General features: G+C 38.5%; 1 protein-coding gene and 1 non-coding gene across 6 annotated transcripts in view; one reads left to right on the top strand and one right to left on the bottom strand.

Moving 5' to 3' along the window:
* Positions 1-21,628, top strand: part of DCLK2 (doublecortin like kinase 2) — a 97,345-nt gene that overhangs the window by 60,809 nt on the left and 14,908 nt on the right. For all 5 annotated transcript variants that reach the window (XR_003763371.2, XR_003763370.2, XM_029076915.2 and 2 more), the window contains 7 exons: positions 3,686-3,758; positions 5,968-6,076; positions 7,483-7,540; positions 10,892-11,011; positions 12,584-12,730; positions 18,270-18,403; positions 20,832-20,909. Coding sequence is in view for 3 of the 5 variants with exons in the window: in XM_029076915.2 (XP_028932748.1) it covers positions 3,686-3,758; positions 5,968-6,076; positions 7,483-7,540; positions 10,892-11,011; positions 12,584-12,730; positions 18,270-18,403; positions 20,832-20,909 (719 nt within the window). In the remaining 2 variants the exon portion in view is untranslated. The remainder of the gene's footprint in view (positions 1-3,685; positions 3,759-5,967; positions 6,077-7,482; positions 7,541-10,891; positions 11,012-12,583; positions 12,731-18,269; positions 18,404-20,831; positions 20,910-21,628) is intronic.
* LOC114815689 lies at positions 19,747-19,883 on the bottom strand. The gene has a single exon (XR_003763491.1). It is a non-coding gene; the product is annotated as a small nucleolar RNA SNORA7 (small nucleolar RNA).

Below are 21,628 nucleotides of genomic sequence, written 5' to 3'. Positions count from 1 at the left end.
TTCTCAATGTTCCTTGTCTCAGCCTGCACTCTAGGGTTACCATGAGACCCCCGAGAACTGGAAAAGGCTGATTGGCTGCACAGTGAGGAGAGGTGGTTCAGAGGCCCCCAGTATTCCTCAACTGAAACTGTCAGCCGGGTCATATCCCAGGACATTTGGAAATACCAGCTCAGGGCCCAACATCCATGCCTGCCAGACTCAAATAATAAAAAATATTATTATTATAGTAATTAAGCACTATATACTATATGCCAGGCATTGTATTAAGCGCTAGGATACACTCAAGATCATTAGGTTGGACACAGTCATCCCACATGGTGCTCACAGTCTGAGAAGGGAATAAAATTTAAATCTCATTTTAGAGAGAAGGCACAGATAAAGCTGAAACACAGAGGAAGTGAAGTGACTAGCCCAAGGCCACACAGCAGACATGTGGCTGAGCAGGGATTAGAGCCCCGGACCTTTGACTCCCAGGCCAGTGTTCTTCCCACTCTGCTATACTGCTTCCCTAATAACTGGCTTTTAGCTAAATCCAGCATATCGTATCTAAATTTGCTGTTCACTTTCTCCCTTTTTGGCTACACTGAAAAGGGAGTCAGTTTTGGTTTTTGAAAATAATGTAGATTCCAGATTTCATTTTAAACAAGGTTTGATTTTTCCAGTAGCAAAATTTGGGTCTTAGCTTCTTGCTTCCTTGTACTCTTCACAACTGTGGTTTAGATGATAGCACTCAAGGAATGTCACTACCCCAGCTTTGTGATGTTATTAATCAGAAATAATGTGCCCCTACATCTTTTTTTAGGAGACATTGTGTAGTCCCAAATAATATTCTGAACTTCATGATTGGAACATTTGTTAACAAAATCATATTCTACCAATAAAAGCCTTCCCTGAATAAGCAAAAATAAATTAATCTCTATAATTGTACTTCTGTATACACACACTTCTAATGCCATTGAGTCATTTCCAACCCATAGTGACTCCAATTCAGTTGTATTTATTGAGCGCTTACTGTGTGTAGAGCAGTATACTAAGTGCTTAGCACTGTATTAAGTGCTTAGTGGACACACCCTCCCATCTTCTGTCATAAAGTTGTTCTGATTTGTTTATCCATAGCATTTTTGTGGTATACACACCCAAATTCATATTAATTACCAAGACCAACATAAAACAGTCCATACCATACACACCCGCTGTACAAATCCCACATTAATTTATTAGCTTGTTTGCTTGCAAGATCATAATATTTTTATGGCACAACTACATATTTGTGTCTGCCACTGCTATTTTAGTATGATTTTGGAGAGTGTGAGCTAAATTTGCTGAAACTGCCCTTTTATTGAGCCTTACTTAGTATTATTGTATTTATGTGTGGCTATTTATTACTAACTTAACTTCCCTGTTCAAGGAGGAGAGGATGGTGAGAATGATAGAGGCCTAGACCATTTCTCATCTGATTGTCCATTATCTACCCCAATGCTTGGCATAAAGTCAGCACAGAATAAACACCACAGTTAGGAGAGAGCTGTAGTGATGTCAGTAACCTGAATGGTGACCAGAGACTGTCAGTCAAAGGTAGTTAGGGGAGGAAATCTAATTGTGCCATTTTCTCTCCAGCCTTCATGTTGTGTGCTCCACTGGTATGTCTCTTCATGCTCCTACACCCCACTTTTCCAAATCCTCCCCTGTTTGACTCTTCCCACCCCTCGGATGGAGAGGACTCTGTTGCTGGTCCTCTCCCACTCCTTTCTGCATTGCCCTTTCACTTGGATTTGCAGCTTTTTATTCACTCCTCCCTTGCTCACAGCACATATCTGCATATCTGTAATGTATTTATTATTAATGTCTGTAACCCCCTCTAGACTGTAAACTCATTGTGAGTAGGAAAGTGTTACTAATTCTGTTATATTGCACTCTCCCTACCCTTAGTACAGTGATCTGCACACATTAAGCATTCAGGAAATACAGTTGATTATCTACATTCTGGTGTTACAACAGTAGCTATCTTCATCATCAGTGGTAGTTACTGAGTGCTTACTGTATGTGGAGTACTGTACTAAGGACTTGGGAGAAGCCAATATAACACAGTTGGTAGACACATTCTCTGCCCATGATGCACAGACCTCACCCATCTCTGGATTTTTTTTTGTCAACCCTGAGATAAACACACTAAGCACTGAAAATTTTGGAAATTCTCCCATCGTTGCTCTTAGTAGAATAGCATCCTTGTTTCTCACATTTCTGCCTACTCAAAGGCACAGAACAGGCCGGCAGAGGAGTAGGTGGTAGAAACAATGCTAACCCACTGTGTCAGATTACTCAGTCAGCAATATTTTCATCGGGTTTTTTTTTCTCCCTCCTCAACCAAGCAAAATTGTCATCTGCTTTGTTCCTGTTTTTTTTTTTTTTTGCACAGTCTCACATTTCAGAATAATTACTAATGATGTAACATTAAAATTAAAAGTGGCCCAGATCATTTGGGGACAGCTTTGTGTCTACAGTTTGATAAGACCAAATTGTACAGTAGCCAGATACAGTCCTTTGAGCTGTTTGAGCATCACAGCTGCTGATGAAAACATGATTGTTCATTAGCATTTGAAGAGATTTTAAATAAAATCCTCTCTCTCTGTTGCAACAGCTTGACAATGGAGACATTAATACCCTGTGCTCTGCAGGGTAATCATTGTGATTTGGAATTGCTGCTCTCGCAGTTCTGAGGACTGCACAGGGCTTGGTTTCAGCAGAAGATGAAGAGTAGAACAGAAACCACATCAGTCCTGTATGGCAAATAGCAGGAATTTCTGTAACGGCCTCTGATGGGAAGTGGAAAACCGCCCAGGGAAACAAATGGAAGGTCACATGGAGGGAGGGAGAAATTTTATGGAGGAGTAAGATTCCTAAGAGGGCTAACATAGCACATTTAATTGCTCTGTTTTTCTTTATGCAATTTTTTTAAAAACTGAAATTGTTTCACTTAGTTTTTGTTGGGGACTGTGACATTAATGTGAGGATTTAATCAATATCCATAGTGCTAGGTCATATAAACTCATAAAGAACATTTTAGCTAGTTCTCCTAAGAAAGATTGCTACAAATGGGTGTGATCTTTCTTTGTAGTCATATCATCAGAAAACTTCATTCCCTGTTAATGTAGTTACCTCTTATGGCACAATTTGAAGTGTGTGATGAAATTCCTCTTATCATCTGTAATGATTGTTAAGCAGTGACATTGCCCTGTAGCTAAATTTACAGCAGCTACATTATAGTTCTGTTCTTTAACAAAAGGCGGTTGTCTGCCTTTCATTTATTAGAAGGTAGAGAATATCTCTTTCCATTGTAATTTTTCAGTAATATCTTCCAAATTGTGCAACCTATTCTGGTTTGGTGGTTAGAAAATTGTCTAATCATGATCACCATCAGTGAGTATTGTTATAATTTGCTTCTCTGAATCCTTCAGGTGCAAATAAGTGGCTGTTACAAGGGGAAGGATGTTTAGTATATGTTATTATTATTGTTTCCATTACAATAGATTTGCAAGGTGCTTTACAGTCACTTGTTAATGGCTATTAGATAATGATATGGACTTTTCTGAGAAATAATGGTCCATTTTGTGTTCTTCTAGTTGTTCTTCATTAATTATGTGGAAATTTGCTGTAAGAAATAATGCAAGATTATCTGTTTCCGTAGATTCCTCCCCCCTGTGGGTCGTCTTCCACTGTGAATGGTGGGCCTGAACCATATCCTTGCCTGAGTCCTGAAGGTAGGACTGAATCTAGCTTAAAAGCTTTTTTGTCGATAAACATCATTGCAATTTTATATATGCTAATTGGTTGCTGCCCCAAAAGAACCTAATGTTAAGTTATTTTCTAGAATGGTTGATAAATGTTGATATCTGATGCAAAGATACAAATGATATCTGATGCGAAGATACTGATGCAAAGATACAGTGTATCTGTACCTGAAACAAAACTATTTTGCTTTATGGATTGAATACGTTGTTGGATTATAAAATGTGTTGTTTAAAGCACTCTTTTCCAGTGAGTTTCAAATTCTGTAGCCTTTAACTAGTTTTTTTAAACTACTCACCTAATTAAAAATTATAGTTTGAGTTTTACCCACTCCATACACATGGCAGCTGCTTTCTCCTCTGCAGTCAATCACAGAACAGTCTCTTCAGGCATTTGCTTAAGTTACCAGAGGTCTTCAAGGGAGGACTTCAGGGCTGTGCTTCTCAAAAAATATTTTGCTGTGGTTCTAGCAGAAACTCACTAAACAATCAAGGCATTTTAAAATACCCTTTGTGTTTATCTTTTTGTGTCTTTCTAGGTTTGCGTCTGACATTCTATCAGTAAATGTTTGTTACTGTTTCCATCTCTCTCTTTCTGACCTTGTCTGTCTCAGTGGACTTGGGGATCTTCTGGAACCCACATAGAGCCGCTTAAAAAGGGGTATATATTAAGCTTTGATGGTAGGGTCTCTCTTCAGCAACATCCTGAACAGAGAAGCAGCGTGGCTTAGTGGAAGGAGCCTGGGCTTGGGAGTCAGAGGTCATGGGTTCGAATCCTGGCTCCGCTGCTTGTCAGCAGTGTGACTTTGAGCAAGTCACTTCACTTCTCTGTGCCTCAGTTACCTCATCTGGAAAATGGGGATTAAAACTGTGAGCCCCACATGGGACAACTTGATTACCTTGTATCCCCCCCAGCGCTTAGAACAGTGCTTTGCACATAGTAAGCGCTTAAAACCACCATTATTATTATTATCCTACATATCTCAGTCCTCCAGTCATAGTATTGAGAACTTGCACAGAGGAACTGAATATAATGCTAGTGGCTAGTGCTACTCACTCTCTCTTGTCCCTGAAATTTATATTCTAGCAGCCACAAAGTTTAATGAGGGAGTATGTGAGCCGAGATGCAACAAATTGCAAAATGCGCGCAGTGAATTCTAGACTGAAGACTGTAAGTTCCTTGTCGGCAGGGAACTTGTCTACCAACTCAGTTATGTACTCTCCCAAGCATTTAACACAGTGCTCTGCACACTGTAAGCACTCAGTAAATATGATTGATTGATTGAATATTCACCCATGTTAACTAGCCACAGGCAGAACAGGAAAGACCAGGTCTTCTGATTCCCAGAGCAGTGCTCGTTAGACTGGACCAACAGCAAAACTCATATAAGACTTTAAAGGGTTACACATTCGTCTAATTGTCATAACTACCAAAGTTTGGCATTGAGAAGAACTTATAACTGCTTCCTCCTATACCCTGTCTGCCCATTTTTCCTGTCTTGGTGATTTTGATTTTCTGAGAGTTGAGCTCCCTCAAAGTGAGATCATTTTATAAATGTGAAATTATAATTTGACTTGGATTAGTACCTTAAGATAATTGATTAGCCACTGTCTCAAGGTATTTGCAAGCATATTATTGTTTATTATTAGTCCAGGAAGTGTGGTGCACAGATAGCATCTGAGCTGTTTATTAACAATTATTAATATTAATAAATGTAATACTTATATTGGTGTATAATTTTAATAATTGTGTTAATAATTTTACATGATTGCTATTAATGAAATATAGAGATCTACTTTAAAAAGGGTTTTGCCTTGGTCTCATACAGTATAATTGGCAAATTCACAAAAGGAAGCAGAACATGAGATCTTTTTTTTTCAGTGGAAGAATAAACAGCATTGTGGGAAAATGTACACTGTCATAGTTACAACTACAGAATAACTACTAATGCCAGTTGGGGTGATTCAACTGGAATTTCAGTTGTGGTTAAATATCTAATTCCATTTTAATCCCATATGCTAATAAAGTCAAAAAGTGCTGATGTTGAAATACAACTTTAACAGTTATTTCATTTACTTTGGATTCCTAAATATCTGCAAGTAATGTGGTTCTTTTTAATCAGTGGAAAATAAAATTCGTGTTATATGAATTTCCAGTATCTTTGTGCTATTCTTTTTGCAGGTGTGAATGGAAACAAATGCTTAGGATCATCAACTATACTTGAGAAATACAAAATTGGGAAGGTGATTGGTGATGGCAATTTTGCTGTAGTGAAGGAGTGCATAGAACGGTGAGCTTAGAAATGGATTGTCTTATCTTTTGTTATTCATACTATAATTCATGCATATTTAATATAGAGAGAGATTGAGATAATCACTTATGACTCAAAGTATTGTTCCATTTAATAGTTTACAGGAGGATTTAGAGGGAAAACTCCTTCTTTGAACTTGAGACTTATTTTTCACTGAAAATCTTGATTCTTTTGCTAGAGGGTTTGCATACAGAGATGCTTTTGTGTGTAAACTCCAACAGTCTGTGACTGAGTTCTTAACCTATGACTGCCACATGAATTTACCTCCCTCCAAATGCCAGAGGAGTCTTCAGAGCAGCTAACTGCAGTGTCTAAGCCTCTTCTAAGTATCCCACTGACTGTGCAAATGATTGTCCTTGACTTTAAGTAATAACTAAGGTCTTCTGATTGGGTGTCTCTTAGTGGCAGGAGAGAAGACAGTCATTGAGTAAATGAATCATAGAATAAATGATTTTTTTGTGCTCCTAAAATCAGTGATATTTAGTGCTTTCAGATCATTCCTCCTATTGTCAACCCATTTTATACACACACACACCCTTAATCCCCCACCCCTGGCATATAGATGTGTAGAGGGAGAGAAATATATAAGGAGAAAGAGGCACATGAAGTGCAGTTAATTTCTATGGCAAGGAACTGTTATACTAGCAGCTTGAGTTACCATATCTAAATACTCTGCTAAATTACGTAATGGATTGTTTCCTTATGTTAAAAGATATCCTTATCTTTTATGATTCTGATTAGCATTCACTAGATGCAGGTATTATGATTATGCTTTGCACTAGTGTATATTCCAGATAATCAGATCAGATACTAAAGACTAAAGGCTATCCATTTTGTTTAGAAATTAAGTTCTGTATTGTGCCAATATTCTTGTGTCTGAACAAACCAAAATGTTGCCATTCTTTCTTAATCAAAAAGTTCAGAAATACACAGTCATTTTTTTTAGCCAATGTTTGATTTGTGATAAATGTTGGAGCATTTCCAGTGCCAGTATTTTAGCATGCAACCTAAGGTCATTAAAAATAAGCAATATTTTACAAAGGCAGCAATAAAAGACCATTTATTTGGTTTCTTTTCATTGCCTTTGTTCAGAATATTTTGAGATTTGGAGATGGGAAACTCATTTCCCCCACTCTCTCAGAAGCAAAAGGTTTTTGTGTTTTACCAAAGGAAAATAAAACTAAAAAGTAAAGGATGGCTTGTTTTAAATATTACCATATGAAATATTTCTTTTTGGTTGTTCATTATGTTCTAGGCTTCATGTTAGTGCTGGGGAGGCACAGCCTTTCCACTAGAGTTCACACTCCAAAGGACTTAATTGTATAACCATATTACAGGTTGAGGTTGAAGGCTTTAAATAGTGGTATTCATCTGCTTTGTCTTAGGTCCACTGGAAAAGAATTTGCCTTGAAAATTATAGACAAGGCCAAATGTTGTGGGAAGGTAAAGTATGCACTGCACCAATTTGGCATATGGTTTATATGCTATTATTTCTACTACTACTGTGTGTACGCACCTTGAAAAGAATAAAAGAAAAATAGCAGATTGTTTGGTATTCTCAGGGATGTGAGTTAAGGATCCATACTGGTTTGGGAAGGTTGGAATGTCTTCCAGTAGTCTCCACTGATAAAATATTTTTCTCCAAAAATACAAGAATGAGGAGGGTTAATCAATCAGTGGTATTTATTGAGCCCTTATATGTTCAAGGCACTGTAACTAAGTGCTTGCAAGGGAACAGTATAACAGTGATAGTAGAAATATTCCTTGTACATAAGGAGTTTACAGTGAGAAATTAAAATAGATTACAGACGTTAAAATAGATTACAGATATGTACCTAATCGCCAAGGGGGTGGGGGTGATATCAAGTGTTTAAAGGTGACAGGGAAGGAAAATCAAGTAGGGGAAATAGCATTTAGTCAGGGAAGTCCTCTTGGATGTGATGTGATTTTAGGATGACTTGGAAGATTGGAGAGAATGCTGGTCTGCCATATGTGATGGAAGAGAGAGTTTCAAGCCAGAAGGAGAATGTGAGCAAAGGGTCAGCAGTGGGATGGATGAGAGAGGTACAGTGAGTAGGTTGGTTTTAGAGGAGAGGTGTTTGGCAGGGCTGTAGTAGGATATCAGAGAGGTAAGATAGGAGGGTGCAAGGTGATTGAGTGCATTAAACTCATGGTAAAGAATTTTTTTGTGTTGCAGAGGTGGATGGGCAACCACTGAGGTTTCTTGAGTAGGGAGACATGTATTGAATAGCTTCTTCAGGAAGACTTTTCTAAAGACTTCTTCATGAAAAATTCAATCCAGTGCTACAAATAGCTGCCAGAAATGTAAAGGTCATTTGGAACATATTGGAGAGCAATATTTCACATATTGTAGACTTACTTTCTTTTGGAGAGAGTCAACTTTCACCCACATTGATTCCTGTTTATCTTTCTCCCAACCAGTTTCTTCACAGATTTTCTCCGATTATCCTGAATGGCACCTGATTCTCTCCTCAAATGAGGTTTCAGAGATGCTGTCCCTGACCAATCTACTACATTTCATAAATTAACTTGAGATGGGGTTTACACAGAGCAATTAGTGAATTGCAAAACAGTCCATTTATAATCTTGATGACACACCACAAGTCACTGGAAGATTATTTTGTTTGGTGCCAATATAATTGAGCTGCAGTCTATCTGTGATTCATGTATAGATTTATTTAAAGCAATTAGATAAATGGTGGGACAAAGAGCTTTTTCTTCAGAATAATTCCCAGGTTAGCCAACTCACTCGGAAACAGAAGTACTGATAATCCATTTCTTTTAGAAGAAAAGTGATTAGAGTTAAAATGAGGTTAATGATTCCCCTTGGTACTTTGTATTTCCAGATTTCTAAGACAGAATAAAGAAGATCCATCTGGCTAATTAATCCAAAGTAGTCTTTGGTGGAGAAAGTATGCCTGTCTTTTAAAATCTAAATTCATATATAAAACCATTACATCATATTAAAAATACCATTTAGTAAAATAATTTCAAAAATGTAAAGTAACTGGTGTTCTCATTTTCTGTAATATTTAATTTAGTAGAATTAACAGCTATCAATTTTTAAAATCAAATGTCTAAAAAAAATTGTCAAACTTCTAGGGGATTCCACCCATGTATAATGTTATAAACCATAAATACATTATATTAGATGCTCCCTGAAAGTAGCATAGGCTTCACTCCACTGCCAGGTTCATTTTTCTAAAAAAAAAGTTCAGTTCACATCTCTCCACTCCTCAAGAACCTCCAGTGGTTGTCCATCCACCTCCATGTCAAACAAAACTCCATAGCATTCACTTTAAAGGACTCAACCCACTTACTCCCTCCTACCTTGCCTTGTCGATTTCCTACTGCTACACAGTTCTCATACTTTGCCCTCCCTTTGGAACTCCTTCCTTTTTCAGATGACAGGCGACCACTCTCTCCATCTTCAAAGCCTTATTCAAGTTACATCTCCTCCAAAAGGCCTTTCCCAACTAAGCCCTCATTTCCCCTACTCCCTCTTCCTCCCGTGTAGCTTTGCGCTTGGATCTATAACCTTTAAGCATTTGATTTTGACTCCACTCTCATCCCTACACTACTTATGTACATATTTGTAATTTATATTAATGTCCTTCTCCCCCTCGAGACTTGTAAGCCCCTTGTGGGCAGGGATCATGTCTACCAACTCTTGTATTTTACTCTCCCAAGTGCATAGTACACAATTCTAGACTGTGAGCCTGTTGTTGGGTAGGGATTGACTCTATCCGTTGACGAATTGTACTTTCCAAGTGCTTAGTTCAGTGCTCTGCACACAGCGCTCCATAAATACGATTGAATGATTGAATGAATTCTCTACACAGAATAAGCACTCAGTAAGTACTTTTGATTGGCACAGATGGACTTTTTAAGTCACTAGAGTAGTGAAAATGGCTGTTCTATTGCTCCAAATGGCAATCTAGCATCGAGAAAGAGTTAGTGTACATCCAGGCTTTTACTCACAATCATAGAATAGTTTTTTTCCACTTATGCTATAATACATTTTTCATTATATGATCTGGATAGAACAGTGAAAGAATTAAGGAACGCTTTTCCCAAAGCATGTCTCTCCTAATTTATCACAGTCCTCAACTTGGTGCACATAACTAGCATTCAACAAAGCATAATGCTGCTAAACCTTTCCAGCCTCTGCTTGTGATTTACAATGACTATGAAAGGTGTAGAGCATTTTGCAACTGATAGAAATACACAGTTTTAAATTATTTATTATAAATTGCTTATGTATTCATATTAATGTCTGTCGCCCCCTCTAGACTGTAAGTTCATTGTGGGCGGGAAACACATCTGCTAATTCTCTTGTACTGTACTCTTCCAAGCACTTAGAACAGTTCTCTGCACGTACTAAGTGCTCAGTAAATATCATTGATTGATGGATAAAACTAATATAGGAATTTATATATAAAATATCAGTTGTAATCATATCTCTGAACAATCTACCCCCAACTATTACTTCATATGAATTAGTGGTTCCTGTAACACAGTTTTCTCATATCACAAGTTTCTTCAAGAATGCCATCTTCTACATTTTAGGAGAACTTGTACTTACCTGGTAGGATCTGATCTGTTGGTTTTGAGTTCAAACCACACTGCATTTCCTCAATCTTCTGCAGTATTATCATGTAATAGCATAGTAGGAAACTTTTGCAGAACCAAAAAATTTGTGTGGGAGAAGTGTAGGTTTAGTAGAAAAGAATACTCTTCTAAAGTCAGCTTTGCCTCACACTTTAAACCCAGGAGCACCTGATTGAGAATGAAGTATCAATACTACGCCAAGTGAAACATCCAAACATCATCATGCTAATCGAGGAAATGGACACTTCCAGTGAGCTGTATTTGGTGATGGAATTAGTCAAGGTAAAATGACTTGGGACTGTTTTCTTTGGAAATTAATGTATGCTTTACTATTGTGCCTACTGTAAGCCATCATTTACTTTCAGGAGATTTAGCCAGTGAGGTATTTTATTAATTAGTTTAGTCATGCAACTATTAACATTAAAGATTCATTGTATTAGAAGTTATGCTGTTCTGTTTAATAAAATGTTCTTTGTAGGAGTTACATCTGTTTCCACCTCTCAGTGTTAAAATAAACCTATGTGATTATAATTAATGATTTCATCAGAAATGAAAGGGCTTTGAAGCATTGTGATTTTTTTAAATATTCCCATGTAAGTTTTTCAGAAATCCCACAGATAGATTGAAAAACCTTTTAGTTTTTCCCAATTTCCAGTGAAGGAATAATGTATCTAATTACTGTGACAGAGAGCAAGTCAAGAAGAAGATCAGTGATGAGATCACAAATTAAATTAGTTTTTTATTGTAATTTCCCACTGTGTTAATTTTTTAATATCAAAAATTCTCCAAGTAATTAGACAAAATTACTCTCCTTGAATGAAATAATTCCATCTCTCCTGAGATGATAAATCCAGAATGCTAATTGTACATAGAGCAAATCTTTAAAATTAATTAAATGCTTTTTTCTAAGAAATGGTATATTGATTCCTCTGAAAGAATTTTTGATTTAAAAACAACCCAAACTTTATCCCTTGAAAACATTTCCTTAATTACAGATTCTCATTCACGTATATTGCAATGCTTGGAATTCTAGTATCCAGGGCAGTCACTGTGACGAGACATTTAAACTCATCCTACCAGATGGATAAAAATATTTCTGATTTTCAGTTCTCATCCTCTTTAGAAAAGCAACCAAACCACCACTTGTTAAACAGTGCTTGGCACAGAGTAAGTGCTTAACAAAGACCATCATTATTATTGTTAAATCCCCCAAGAACCAATGAATAGAATACCAAACAATGCTATTTGAGTGCTTATTGTATGTTGAGCACTGTACTAAGTTCTTAGGAGAGTACAATGCAGGCAAGTTGGTAAACACAATCCCTGCTCTCAAGGGGTGTACAGTCTGGAGGGAGAGACAGACGGACATTAAAATAAGTTAGACTGTGTTCAGAAGTGCGGTGGGGCTGAGAGTGGGGTGAATAGTCGATCTGAAAGGCATCCAAGCGATAGATGGGGAGAGGGAATAGGGGAAGTGAGGGCTTAATGGGAGAAGGCATATCATAAAGACAGCATTTTTAGCCTTCTTAAAGTATTTTTGAAATGCTGGAAAAGAAGCTAGTGAAATAATTCAAAGTGGAAAAGAGAAGCAAATGAAAAGTCAATGTGTATGTATAATTTACTTTCTTGCCTCTCTGTGCCATCATGTATATTATTCATGTCGGTATTTTTCAGCTTGTTTATTGCTGATCTTCTATATCTACAGCCACATGGAGAAGGCGGGTTTATTTCTCTCTGTCAGTACAGTTTTTCAGCATTCTGAGATGGCAGGAGTGGCATAAATTTTAAGGATGCTGGTTATAAGGTTGCTTGGTTTTCCTTCTGCTGCCCTGTGGTTTCTGTTGTTTACATTAGGGAGGCGATCTTTTTGATGCAATCACCTCTTCAACCAAGTACACTGAGAGAGATGGCAGTGCGATGGTCTACAACTTAGTCAGTGCCCTGAAATACCTCCACAGCCTCAATATCGTACATCGAGATATCAAGCCTGAAAATCTCCTGGTAGGTTCTTTTTTCCTCTTTGTTCTCTTCTCTTCTAATGGAAATGATTGCATGTAAATACAGAAAAATCATGAGGTTTTGCTCATGACAGGAGAAAGTGTTGAGAGCACAAATGTAGGGACTCAACAGGTTTAAAATGACAATTTCCATGACATATTGCAAATCTAATGAATTAATGTGTGGGTAGTGTTCAATAGACCCTCACACCTGGCCTTATTTACATCCTGACTACCCATTGAAAATTGAGGTGGGCAAGGTGTGTGGCTTTACTAGGTAAAATAAAAGTCTGAAAAATAAATTGGAGTTGTAACTGCTTGTAAAAAGGTATATGAATTATTTCAGGGATTTCGAGGCCTCTTCAATGACCCTTTTAGTGGTGAAAGTCTCCCTTTTCCCTCCCTATGGTAATATCATTTGATGACATGACTTCTTAGTGTTCTGCTTATGAACCATATGAGTATTGCTTGTTTCCCCTCTCTTCCCAAAGGCATTATAATTCATTTCTATGTACTCCCATCAAGGAAATAAATATCCCCTGCTCTGTAATGAGACATATTATGACTCTGTTTTATGAACTCCAGGATAGAGTTGAAGGCAGAATTCAAATCCCTATCACGTCGTCCTTGGGGGATGTGGGTGCTGTCTTCACTATTCAAAACAGATGTCCATATGGCCGTCAGCAGCATGTGGCTCTTTCTAAAAGGGCCTGGCTGCTGTTTGTTAACTTCACTCTAAGCCAGTTACCCTACAGAAGAAGTGAAGACAGGAGGCAAATATATATTCTAAACTGGATCTATACCGGTATGTTGAGCTTGGCATTAATATGAGAATTATTCACCCAGTCCCTATCATCTGGATTGGTTCAACCCCTCTTATTACTATCAGGTAGTCTTACCAGTGGATGCATGAACTGTATGGAGTTTTCGAGAAGTACAGGACAAGTAAGTTTGTAGTCTACTGGGGGAGACAGACGTAAAAGCACATATGGAGTAATCAAAATAAATAAATGAATGTAAATTTGACTATATGTAGATACATAAATGCTGAGAGTGGGTATAAGTATTTAAGTGTAAATATTCTATAGTTAAGAATGAGGAAATAGAGCTAGACAGTAGACACAAGTGGCTGATGGAATATAATGACCAGGAAAGTACAGGGAATAAAGCTAATCCTTCAGTGTTGCTTTTAAATATTCACAAATGTCCTACAGACAACATTGTTAGACTGGAAGGTAAATTGTTGGCTTGATATAAGCTTATTCCCAATTGGAACATTAGGTCTGACACTAATGTGAACTCATTAAACCGGAGTACTCTGGGAAAAAAAAAAACTCATTTGTTAAATAAACATAAATGCCCTTTCTTTTTTTCATAGAGAGTGTAAATGGATTACTTAAAAGATGAAAGAGTAGTTTTTTACTATTGGTGCTGCCCTGGATAAGAAAGTGACTTAATAGAATTGCCTGTATTGTAAACAGTTACTGTCAGTTTCTTCTGCTACCAAAATGTAATTCAGTTGTTTCGCACCAGATTATTCATTGCTCTGATTTGCACCTTGCACCCCAGTTGCAAACCCATAAGTTACAAAGTCTGCTGGGAATGATGGATGGGCATCTATGTCAGGGAGCATGGGGGTTGCCACTAGAGCTATGAATTACAGTACCGAGGTGCCCTGTCACAGCTGACTGTAGCTTAATTGCATACAAGGACTGAGTGATAAATTCTGCTTTGCTAGGAGATGTGGAGAAGGGAGAGAAGAGAGCTCAGTATACTAGGCGTTTTGCCTAAATGATGGTGTTTTGGAGTCTTTCTCTTTCTGGGAACAATGTTTCTGTTCTCTAGAACATGATATTTAAACGTCTCCCAGCCTCTCATCTGTGGAAAGCATCCAAATTTCACCTGAGGCTGACAATAATTTAACACTTGGAGGATGGAGCTACTTTGGTTGGGAGTTGGCAGTAAAGTTATACAGTGATTGCTGCCCCATTTGAATTTCCCACTTCACCTCGTTACCAAAACCACCTTCCTTGAGGTTTGCTTGGTATGAACTTCTCAAAATTGCTTTTATTTACACTCTGGAGAGGATTTCCTTCGGCAATATTGATCCCATCGTTCTATTACTATTACTACCACTAATAATGATGATGATAATTGTAATATTTGTGAAGTGCTTGCTGTGTGTCAAGCATTGTACTAAGCCTAAGGTAGATATAAAGTATTCAGGTCCCACTTGGGGCTCATAGTCTAAATTACAGATGGAGGAACTGAGTCACAGAAAAAGTTAGGTGACTTGCCCAAAGTCATACAGCAGGTAAGTGGCAGAGCCTGGATTAGAACTGAGATCCTCTGACTCCCAGGTCCCTGCTATTTCCACTACTCCATACCTATTTTTGTACTTCAGGAAAATAAAATGGATGGAATAGTTTTATTTTTAGCAGATCTGATCACTCTATTTGCCGGGCAAAAATTAACCATATGGAGACAATGATTAATTGGTCAAATTTATATTTATATAAATGGAAACCTTTATATAGCCAAGGTTCTGAATTTAGTCTCCAATATATTCAGTTTGAAATCTCAGAAATTAAGACTCTTTGAAATTAGATTTCTAGATGTTTTAATCCATGATGCTGCCTTTTGGCAAATGTTGCTAAAAACTGACCTTAATTCTGTATTTTTGAGAGTGGGTAAATTGTGCTCCAGGGAATTACAGGGGCTAAGGGTTATGTAAACACAGATAGCACCTCGATATTCTAGTTTGTTGCCCTCAAGGCCTGTGAAAATGAATTTATATCCCTCAAATTGTGGGCAGATTAAGATCTATGTTCTCATGAAAGAGAAGCAGTATGGCCTACTGGAAAGAACACAGGCCTGGAGTTTAGGCGACCTGGGTTCTAATCATGGCTTGGCCAATTACCTGATGTGTATTCTTGGGCAAGTAAGTCACTTAACTTCTCTGTTTTTCAGTACCCAGGTCTGTAAAATGGGGATTAAGACTGAGTCATGTGTGGGACAGGGTCTATGTCCAACCTGATTTAATCTAACCCAGTGCTTGGCACATAGTAATCTATACAGTGCCTGGCACAGAGTAAGCACTTAACAAGTAGTGTTTTAAAAAAATATCTTTTGGGGGTAAAAACCTGCCCCATTACCATTTTGAGAATTTTTAAATCATTGAATTGTTGATTATGACCCCAGTGTGTGAGGAAGTGTTCAGTAAATACGATTGAATGAATGAACGAATGAATGGGAAATTGCAAGTAGTTTTAGCCCACTTAGGGATGCCACTGTGGATTTAGATATGGGGATGAGTGTGCATTTCAGCTCCTCAATGTAAAGCAGAGCAAGGCTCAGGAGTTTTCACAGGACCTGAAGCAAAGTATTCTACAAGTGTTGACCATCCCTCATTGAGTCAGGACGAGTGTGATTTGATCACTTTCTCATTCTGGGATTTCTGGGCAGGTGAGAGTAGAGGGGGTTGGTGGTCACTGTCCTCTTCCCTGCCATTATAGAGCACTTCTGCGGTAACAAAGACACAGGTGCTTCTCCTGCCCCTGAGAGTAGCCAAGGCGGAATAGATCATGAGCTCCAGCACACAGTTGTACACAATTGAATTCTCCACCTAGGTGAACAACACCACTGACTCCACATCCAACTTTTCTCAGCACAACCAATAAGCCTTTGGTTCTAGCTGAAACAAGTAGTGAAACATACATTTTGGCAAAATTGACTCTATGCGTATAATGGGTCCTGAGATAAGGTACAAGCTGAATCCACTACATGAAGGAACTACTTTCTGCAACTTGCTGCTCTGCCTCCAAATTAACATTCTGCCTTTTGTTCAAGCTGAATCTGATGTACAGTTGCCAGGGGCTGTTGGTTCATTTCATTCATTCAATCGTATTTATTGAGCACTTGTTGTGTGCAGATCACTGTACTAAGTGCTTGGGAGAATACATTATAGCAATAAATAGACACATTCCCTGCCCACACCGCTTGCAGTTCCCAGCAGGGAATGACTGTGTTGCATTGATTTTTAAAAAAATGCATCAAGATGATCTGAAGCATTTCTCCTGCCGGCTTTCAATGATTCCTTCAAAATTGCTTTGGTTCCTGGTTCACCCATGCCCAGGAAAATAAGCTGTGAGCACAGATTTCATTGCCTGTGCAATTTACTTGCAGTGTAACTTCATTGTAAGAGACTTTGCCCTGCTGCTTGATGATTGTTGTAAGTACTGGTTGTTGAATATTCATAGAGATTTTGATAGTAAAACTTTCCCAGCTCTCTAACAGACTAGCTAAATGCCAGCAACACAAAAGTGGCTAACCATGTTCCAAATCACTTGCCCCAAACACTTTAGGATGATTTCTTGTTTGGCCATTAAGGTGTGTTTCTCTCGAGCAGTAGACAGTCAAGTGGTGGTATGTCAGAGGTCATATCCTGGCGAGGGCTCTGTGTTGCTTTTACTTGTTTATCCTGCATCACCCTTACACTTGAATTTGCTCCCCTTATTTACTCCTCCCTCTGCCCCACAGCGCTTGTGAACATATCTGTAATATATTTATATTAATGTCTGTCTCCCTCTCTAGACTGTAAGCTCCTTGTGAGCAGGAATCGTGTCTACCAACTCTGTTATACTGTTACATTGTACTGTCCCAAGCGTACAGAGCTCTGCACATAGTAAGCGCTCTAGAAATGTGATTGATTCTTGATCCTACAGTTTCAGTTAGCATCCACCTTCCAGGCTCTGCCCTTGTGAGTGACTTTGTGTCCATTTCTGAGGTAAATGACTCAGCTGTTCTTTCACATTTTTTCAACCTAGAGTACAGCAAATTAACAAAATACTAAATGAAGCTTGCACATTTTCAAAACAAGTGAAAGCATCTTTATGGATCATCCTTTGAAAAGTGGCCCTGGCCAGATTTCATGTAAATAATTTATACTTTTTTCCTCCAACTCAGATGCTAACTTAAAACCTTTTTGAAACTTTTTGATTTCAAAGGTAATATTTTCTGGGATTGACATCCAAAAATAGGTCATAGAATCTGAAAAATGAAAATCAATGAAACACAAAGAGAAATCTGCTGGGCCAGATTTTTAAATAGAGCTTTGTAGATGGTAAAACACAGTACAAAATTGGCATTGGGATTTTGTGTTGCACGTTGGATATTTGCATTAAGGTATTTGTGCTTATGCATACTGTACTGGAATTGATTCTTAATTAATATTTCTATCTACTCCCGGGTTACAGATTTAATTTTAGACCCTCTGTAATACAAACATCAGTCCTGAAAACAATGCAAAACACGTACCTAAATCTAGTACTGTTTGCAAGGTTGAATTTGAAAGAGTTCCATTGTAATAACCTTAGAAATTTCCAAGACCAAAACAAAGCTTAAGAGTACAGTGATACATTTCAAAATTACTCATGAAGCCAAAAGAAAGAAGGTTTCCTTTTATGGGATTAAATAGAAATCAGCATCTACTGTCCTTTGTGTTAAAAGAGCAAACAAACACATGGTTCTGTTTATGGCTGTAGGTATGTGAATATCCTGATGGAACCAAGTCTTTGAAGCTGGGAGATTTTGGGCTGGCTACTGTGGTCGAAGGGCCTTTGTACACGGTCTGTGGTACACCTACTTACGTGGCACCCGAAATTATTGCTGAAACTGGGTAAGTACCCACCCTCCTCTATCAGCTTGGTTAGATCATGTCCCTTGACTTTTCCAAAAGTACTTAAAACATGTCGGTTCGACCTTCACAACATCGCTAAAATCCTCCCTTTCCTCTCCGTCCAAATTCCTATCATGGTAATACAATCACGTATCCTATCCCACCTTGATTACTGTAATCAGCCTCCTTGTTGATCAGCCTCCTTGTTGACCTCCCTGCCGCCTGTGTCTCCCCACTCCAGTCTGTACTTCATTCTGCTGCCTGGATCATTTACCTTCAAAAACGTTCAGACCATATTTCCCTACTCCTCAAGAAACTCCACTGGTTGCCCATCCACCTCCGCATCAAACAAAAACTCCTCACCATTACCTATAAAGCACTCAATTACCTTGCCTCCTCCTACCTCACCGTGCTACTCTCCCACTACAACCCAGCCTGCACACTTTGCTAACCTTTTCACTGTAACTCCATCTTGTCTACCTCGCCACCAATTTCTCGTCCATATCTCTGGCCTGGAATGTCCTCCCTCCTCATATCTGACAGATAGTTCCTGTCCCCCACTTCAAAGCCTTATTGAAGGCACATTTCCTCCATGACGCCTTCCCTGACTAAGCTCTCTTCTCTTACTCCATTCATTCTCCCTCCAGCCCCATAGCTCATATGTAGATATCTGTAATATATTTATTTATTTGTTTATATATATATGTCTGTCTCTCCTTCTAGACTATGAGCTCATTGGTGGCAGGGAATGTTTGTTGTATTATGCTCTCCCAAGGACTTAGTACAGTGCTTTGCATACAGTAAGCACTCAATAAATGTGAATGAGTGAATGAATATTTGTTGTTTATTTATCCACCTGTTTAGTTAGTATTTAAATCTTCTGCCAAGTCCTTTTAACTGTTGAGGAGTCTCTACTTTTTTCGTCCTCTCCATTAGGTTATAAGCTCCTTGAGGGGAGGAATCTAGTCTTATCCTTTTGAAAGTCCCGCTAGTCCCTAGTACAGTGTTCTGAACCAAGCAGGTGTTGAAATAGTTCTTTTGATGTTGATCTTTGGATGAAGTTGTAGAGGCGGGGTTTTTATGAGCTGCTGAGACTAGAGAACTGGGAGGCATCACTCTTGTAATATGCCATCGAGTCGTTTCCGACCCATAGAGACACCATGGACACATCTCTTCCAGAATGTCCCACTCGCCATCTGCATTCGTTCTGGCAGTGTTATCCATAGAGTTTTCTTGGTAAAAATACATAAGTGGTTTACCATTGCCTCCTTTGAAGCAGTAAATTTGAGTCTACACTTTTGACTGTCTCCCATGCTGCTGCTGCCCAGCATGGGTGAGTTTTGACTTATAGCAGATTGCCTTCTACTCACTAGCAACTGTCCAAGCTAGGAATGGAATGGATATGCCTCTGCTTGACTCTCCCTCCCGTAGCCGAGACTGGTAGAGTACTGGAACTCTCCAGGTGCGACCCTGAGAGGGGAGACATCATCCAAAGATCCATACTTCTGACTTCCTGTGTGGTCTTGGTTAATCCATTTTCCAATAGATTTTATAGACTTTTAAGCAGGCCTACACTAAAGCACACTTTCATCTTAAAGGATTGTCAAGAGAGTTTAGCAGGATCTTATATTTAATATGGAGGTAGCTTAATTAGGTTAGTTTACCATATAATTGTCGATAGAGGTTGTTGTGCATAAAGTAGCAACCTTGAACAAAAAGTTACAATTTCAAGGTGCCATATGATGGTACCATGGTGTGTGTTCCACGTAGCCCTACTTAGGGGTTCAAGGCTCAACTCAGAAGAGTGCCCCTGCTATATTTTCATTAATATAGTTCAGTAGAAATTATCTTTCAATGACCCTCTCACATATGGAACCAGCTCTGAACACTAAGGTAAGGTTGTCCTTTGATTAGAAGTGGACACTCCTGATAGTGGTTATCAACTGACATTGTCACAACTGAGATTTCTTGATTACTTATATACTCGGTCCATGAAACAAAGAGCTAAACTACTCAGGTGTTCTCTGATGATGACCTGAACAGAAAAGTTTCTCCCCCAAGGATTGTATTTGAGTTACCTGAAACTAGGGTGTTTTTTCTTTTCTTAAATGGTATTTTTTAAGCTCTTCCTATGTGCCAGGCACTATACTAAGCACTGAGATTTAACAAGCTAAAGAGGTAATGGCTCTTAGTCTTTAATCCCCATTTTACGGATAAGGTAACTGAGACACAGAGAAGTTAAGTCACTTGCCCAAGGTTACACAGCAGGCGAGTGGTGGAGCCGGAATAAGAACCCAGGTCCTCTGACTCCTGAGCCATGCTCTATTATGTCTGTGACTGAATATATACATTTGCAAACCAGAAGCTTGCACGGAGCAGGTCTGAGAAGTTTAAACTGGGTAACGTTTCTTTCTCCCTGTTGTTATAGCTATGGTTTGAAGGTGGACATTTGGGCAGCTGGTGTCATCACATACATCCTACTATGTGGATTCCCTCCATTCCGCAGGTGAGCCTTCTCTTTAGCTGAATTAGCATCAAGAAAAAAGTTTCACTTCTTGTCTGTGACTCACTCACTGATTAGGACAAAACAGTTACAAGTCGTACGGAGTTCCATTATCCTGGTGAAATAAACTCTACCTTTCTCCTTGGGCAAACTTTTTAGAGCGAGAACCCTTCTAATTTAGGGGCATTGTTGCCTTCTGTTTGCTGTGCTACCTATGTAATTGGTTTTATGTAGTTTCTCTTCCTTTTCTTTTCTCTCCTCTCCACAAACCTCTTTTTCTAGGCTCTCGAATCTGGCCTCTGAACTGGAGGAGGTTTTCTTAGCTTACTCTAAGCCTATGTCTGGGGATGGAAAGAATATCTGGGCCATTTTATGACCCTGGTGATATCCAGGAGACAAGCTTCTCCTAAATAATTACCCCTCCTAAATAACCTCAGCTATGACAGTTTTGAAAAACTTGTAAGAAATCAGTCAAAAATTAATGTAGATTCACAACTCCCTCTGGTGTTATTTACTTGCAAGTGCATCATTTAAAAATTGAATTTTCGGTAAAAAGAGGGATTCATGTTTTTTGTCGTTTTTTCATTTTCCTTCCACCCTCTAAAAGAGTTCTGTAACTATTTATTTTGCATGGAAACAGCTGGCTAATCACTAATTTTGATTGCTTTGCTTATCATCAATACCAATATAATTTGTATTATATATGCACATACATAGAATGC

Source organism: Ornithorhynchus anatinus, chromosome 12 (genome assembly GCF_004115215.2).
Source record: "Ornithorhynchus anatinus isolate Pmale09 chromosome 12, mOrnAna1.pri.v4, whole genome shotgun sequence".
Taxonomy (NCBI): Eukaryota; Metazoa; Chordata; class Mammalia; order Monotremata; family Ornithorhynchidae; genus Ornithorhynchus; species Ornithorhynchus anatinus.
The sequence above is the reverse complement of the archived record's forward strand: the minus strand, read 5'-3'. Positions and strand labels throughout refer to the sequence as shown.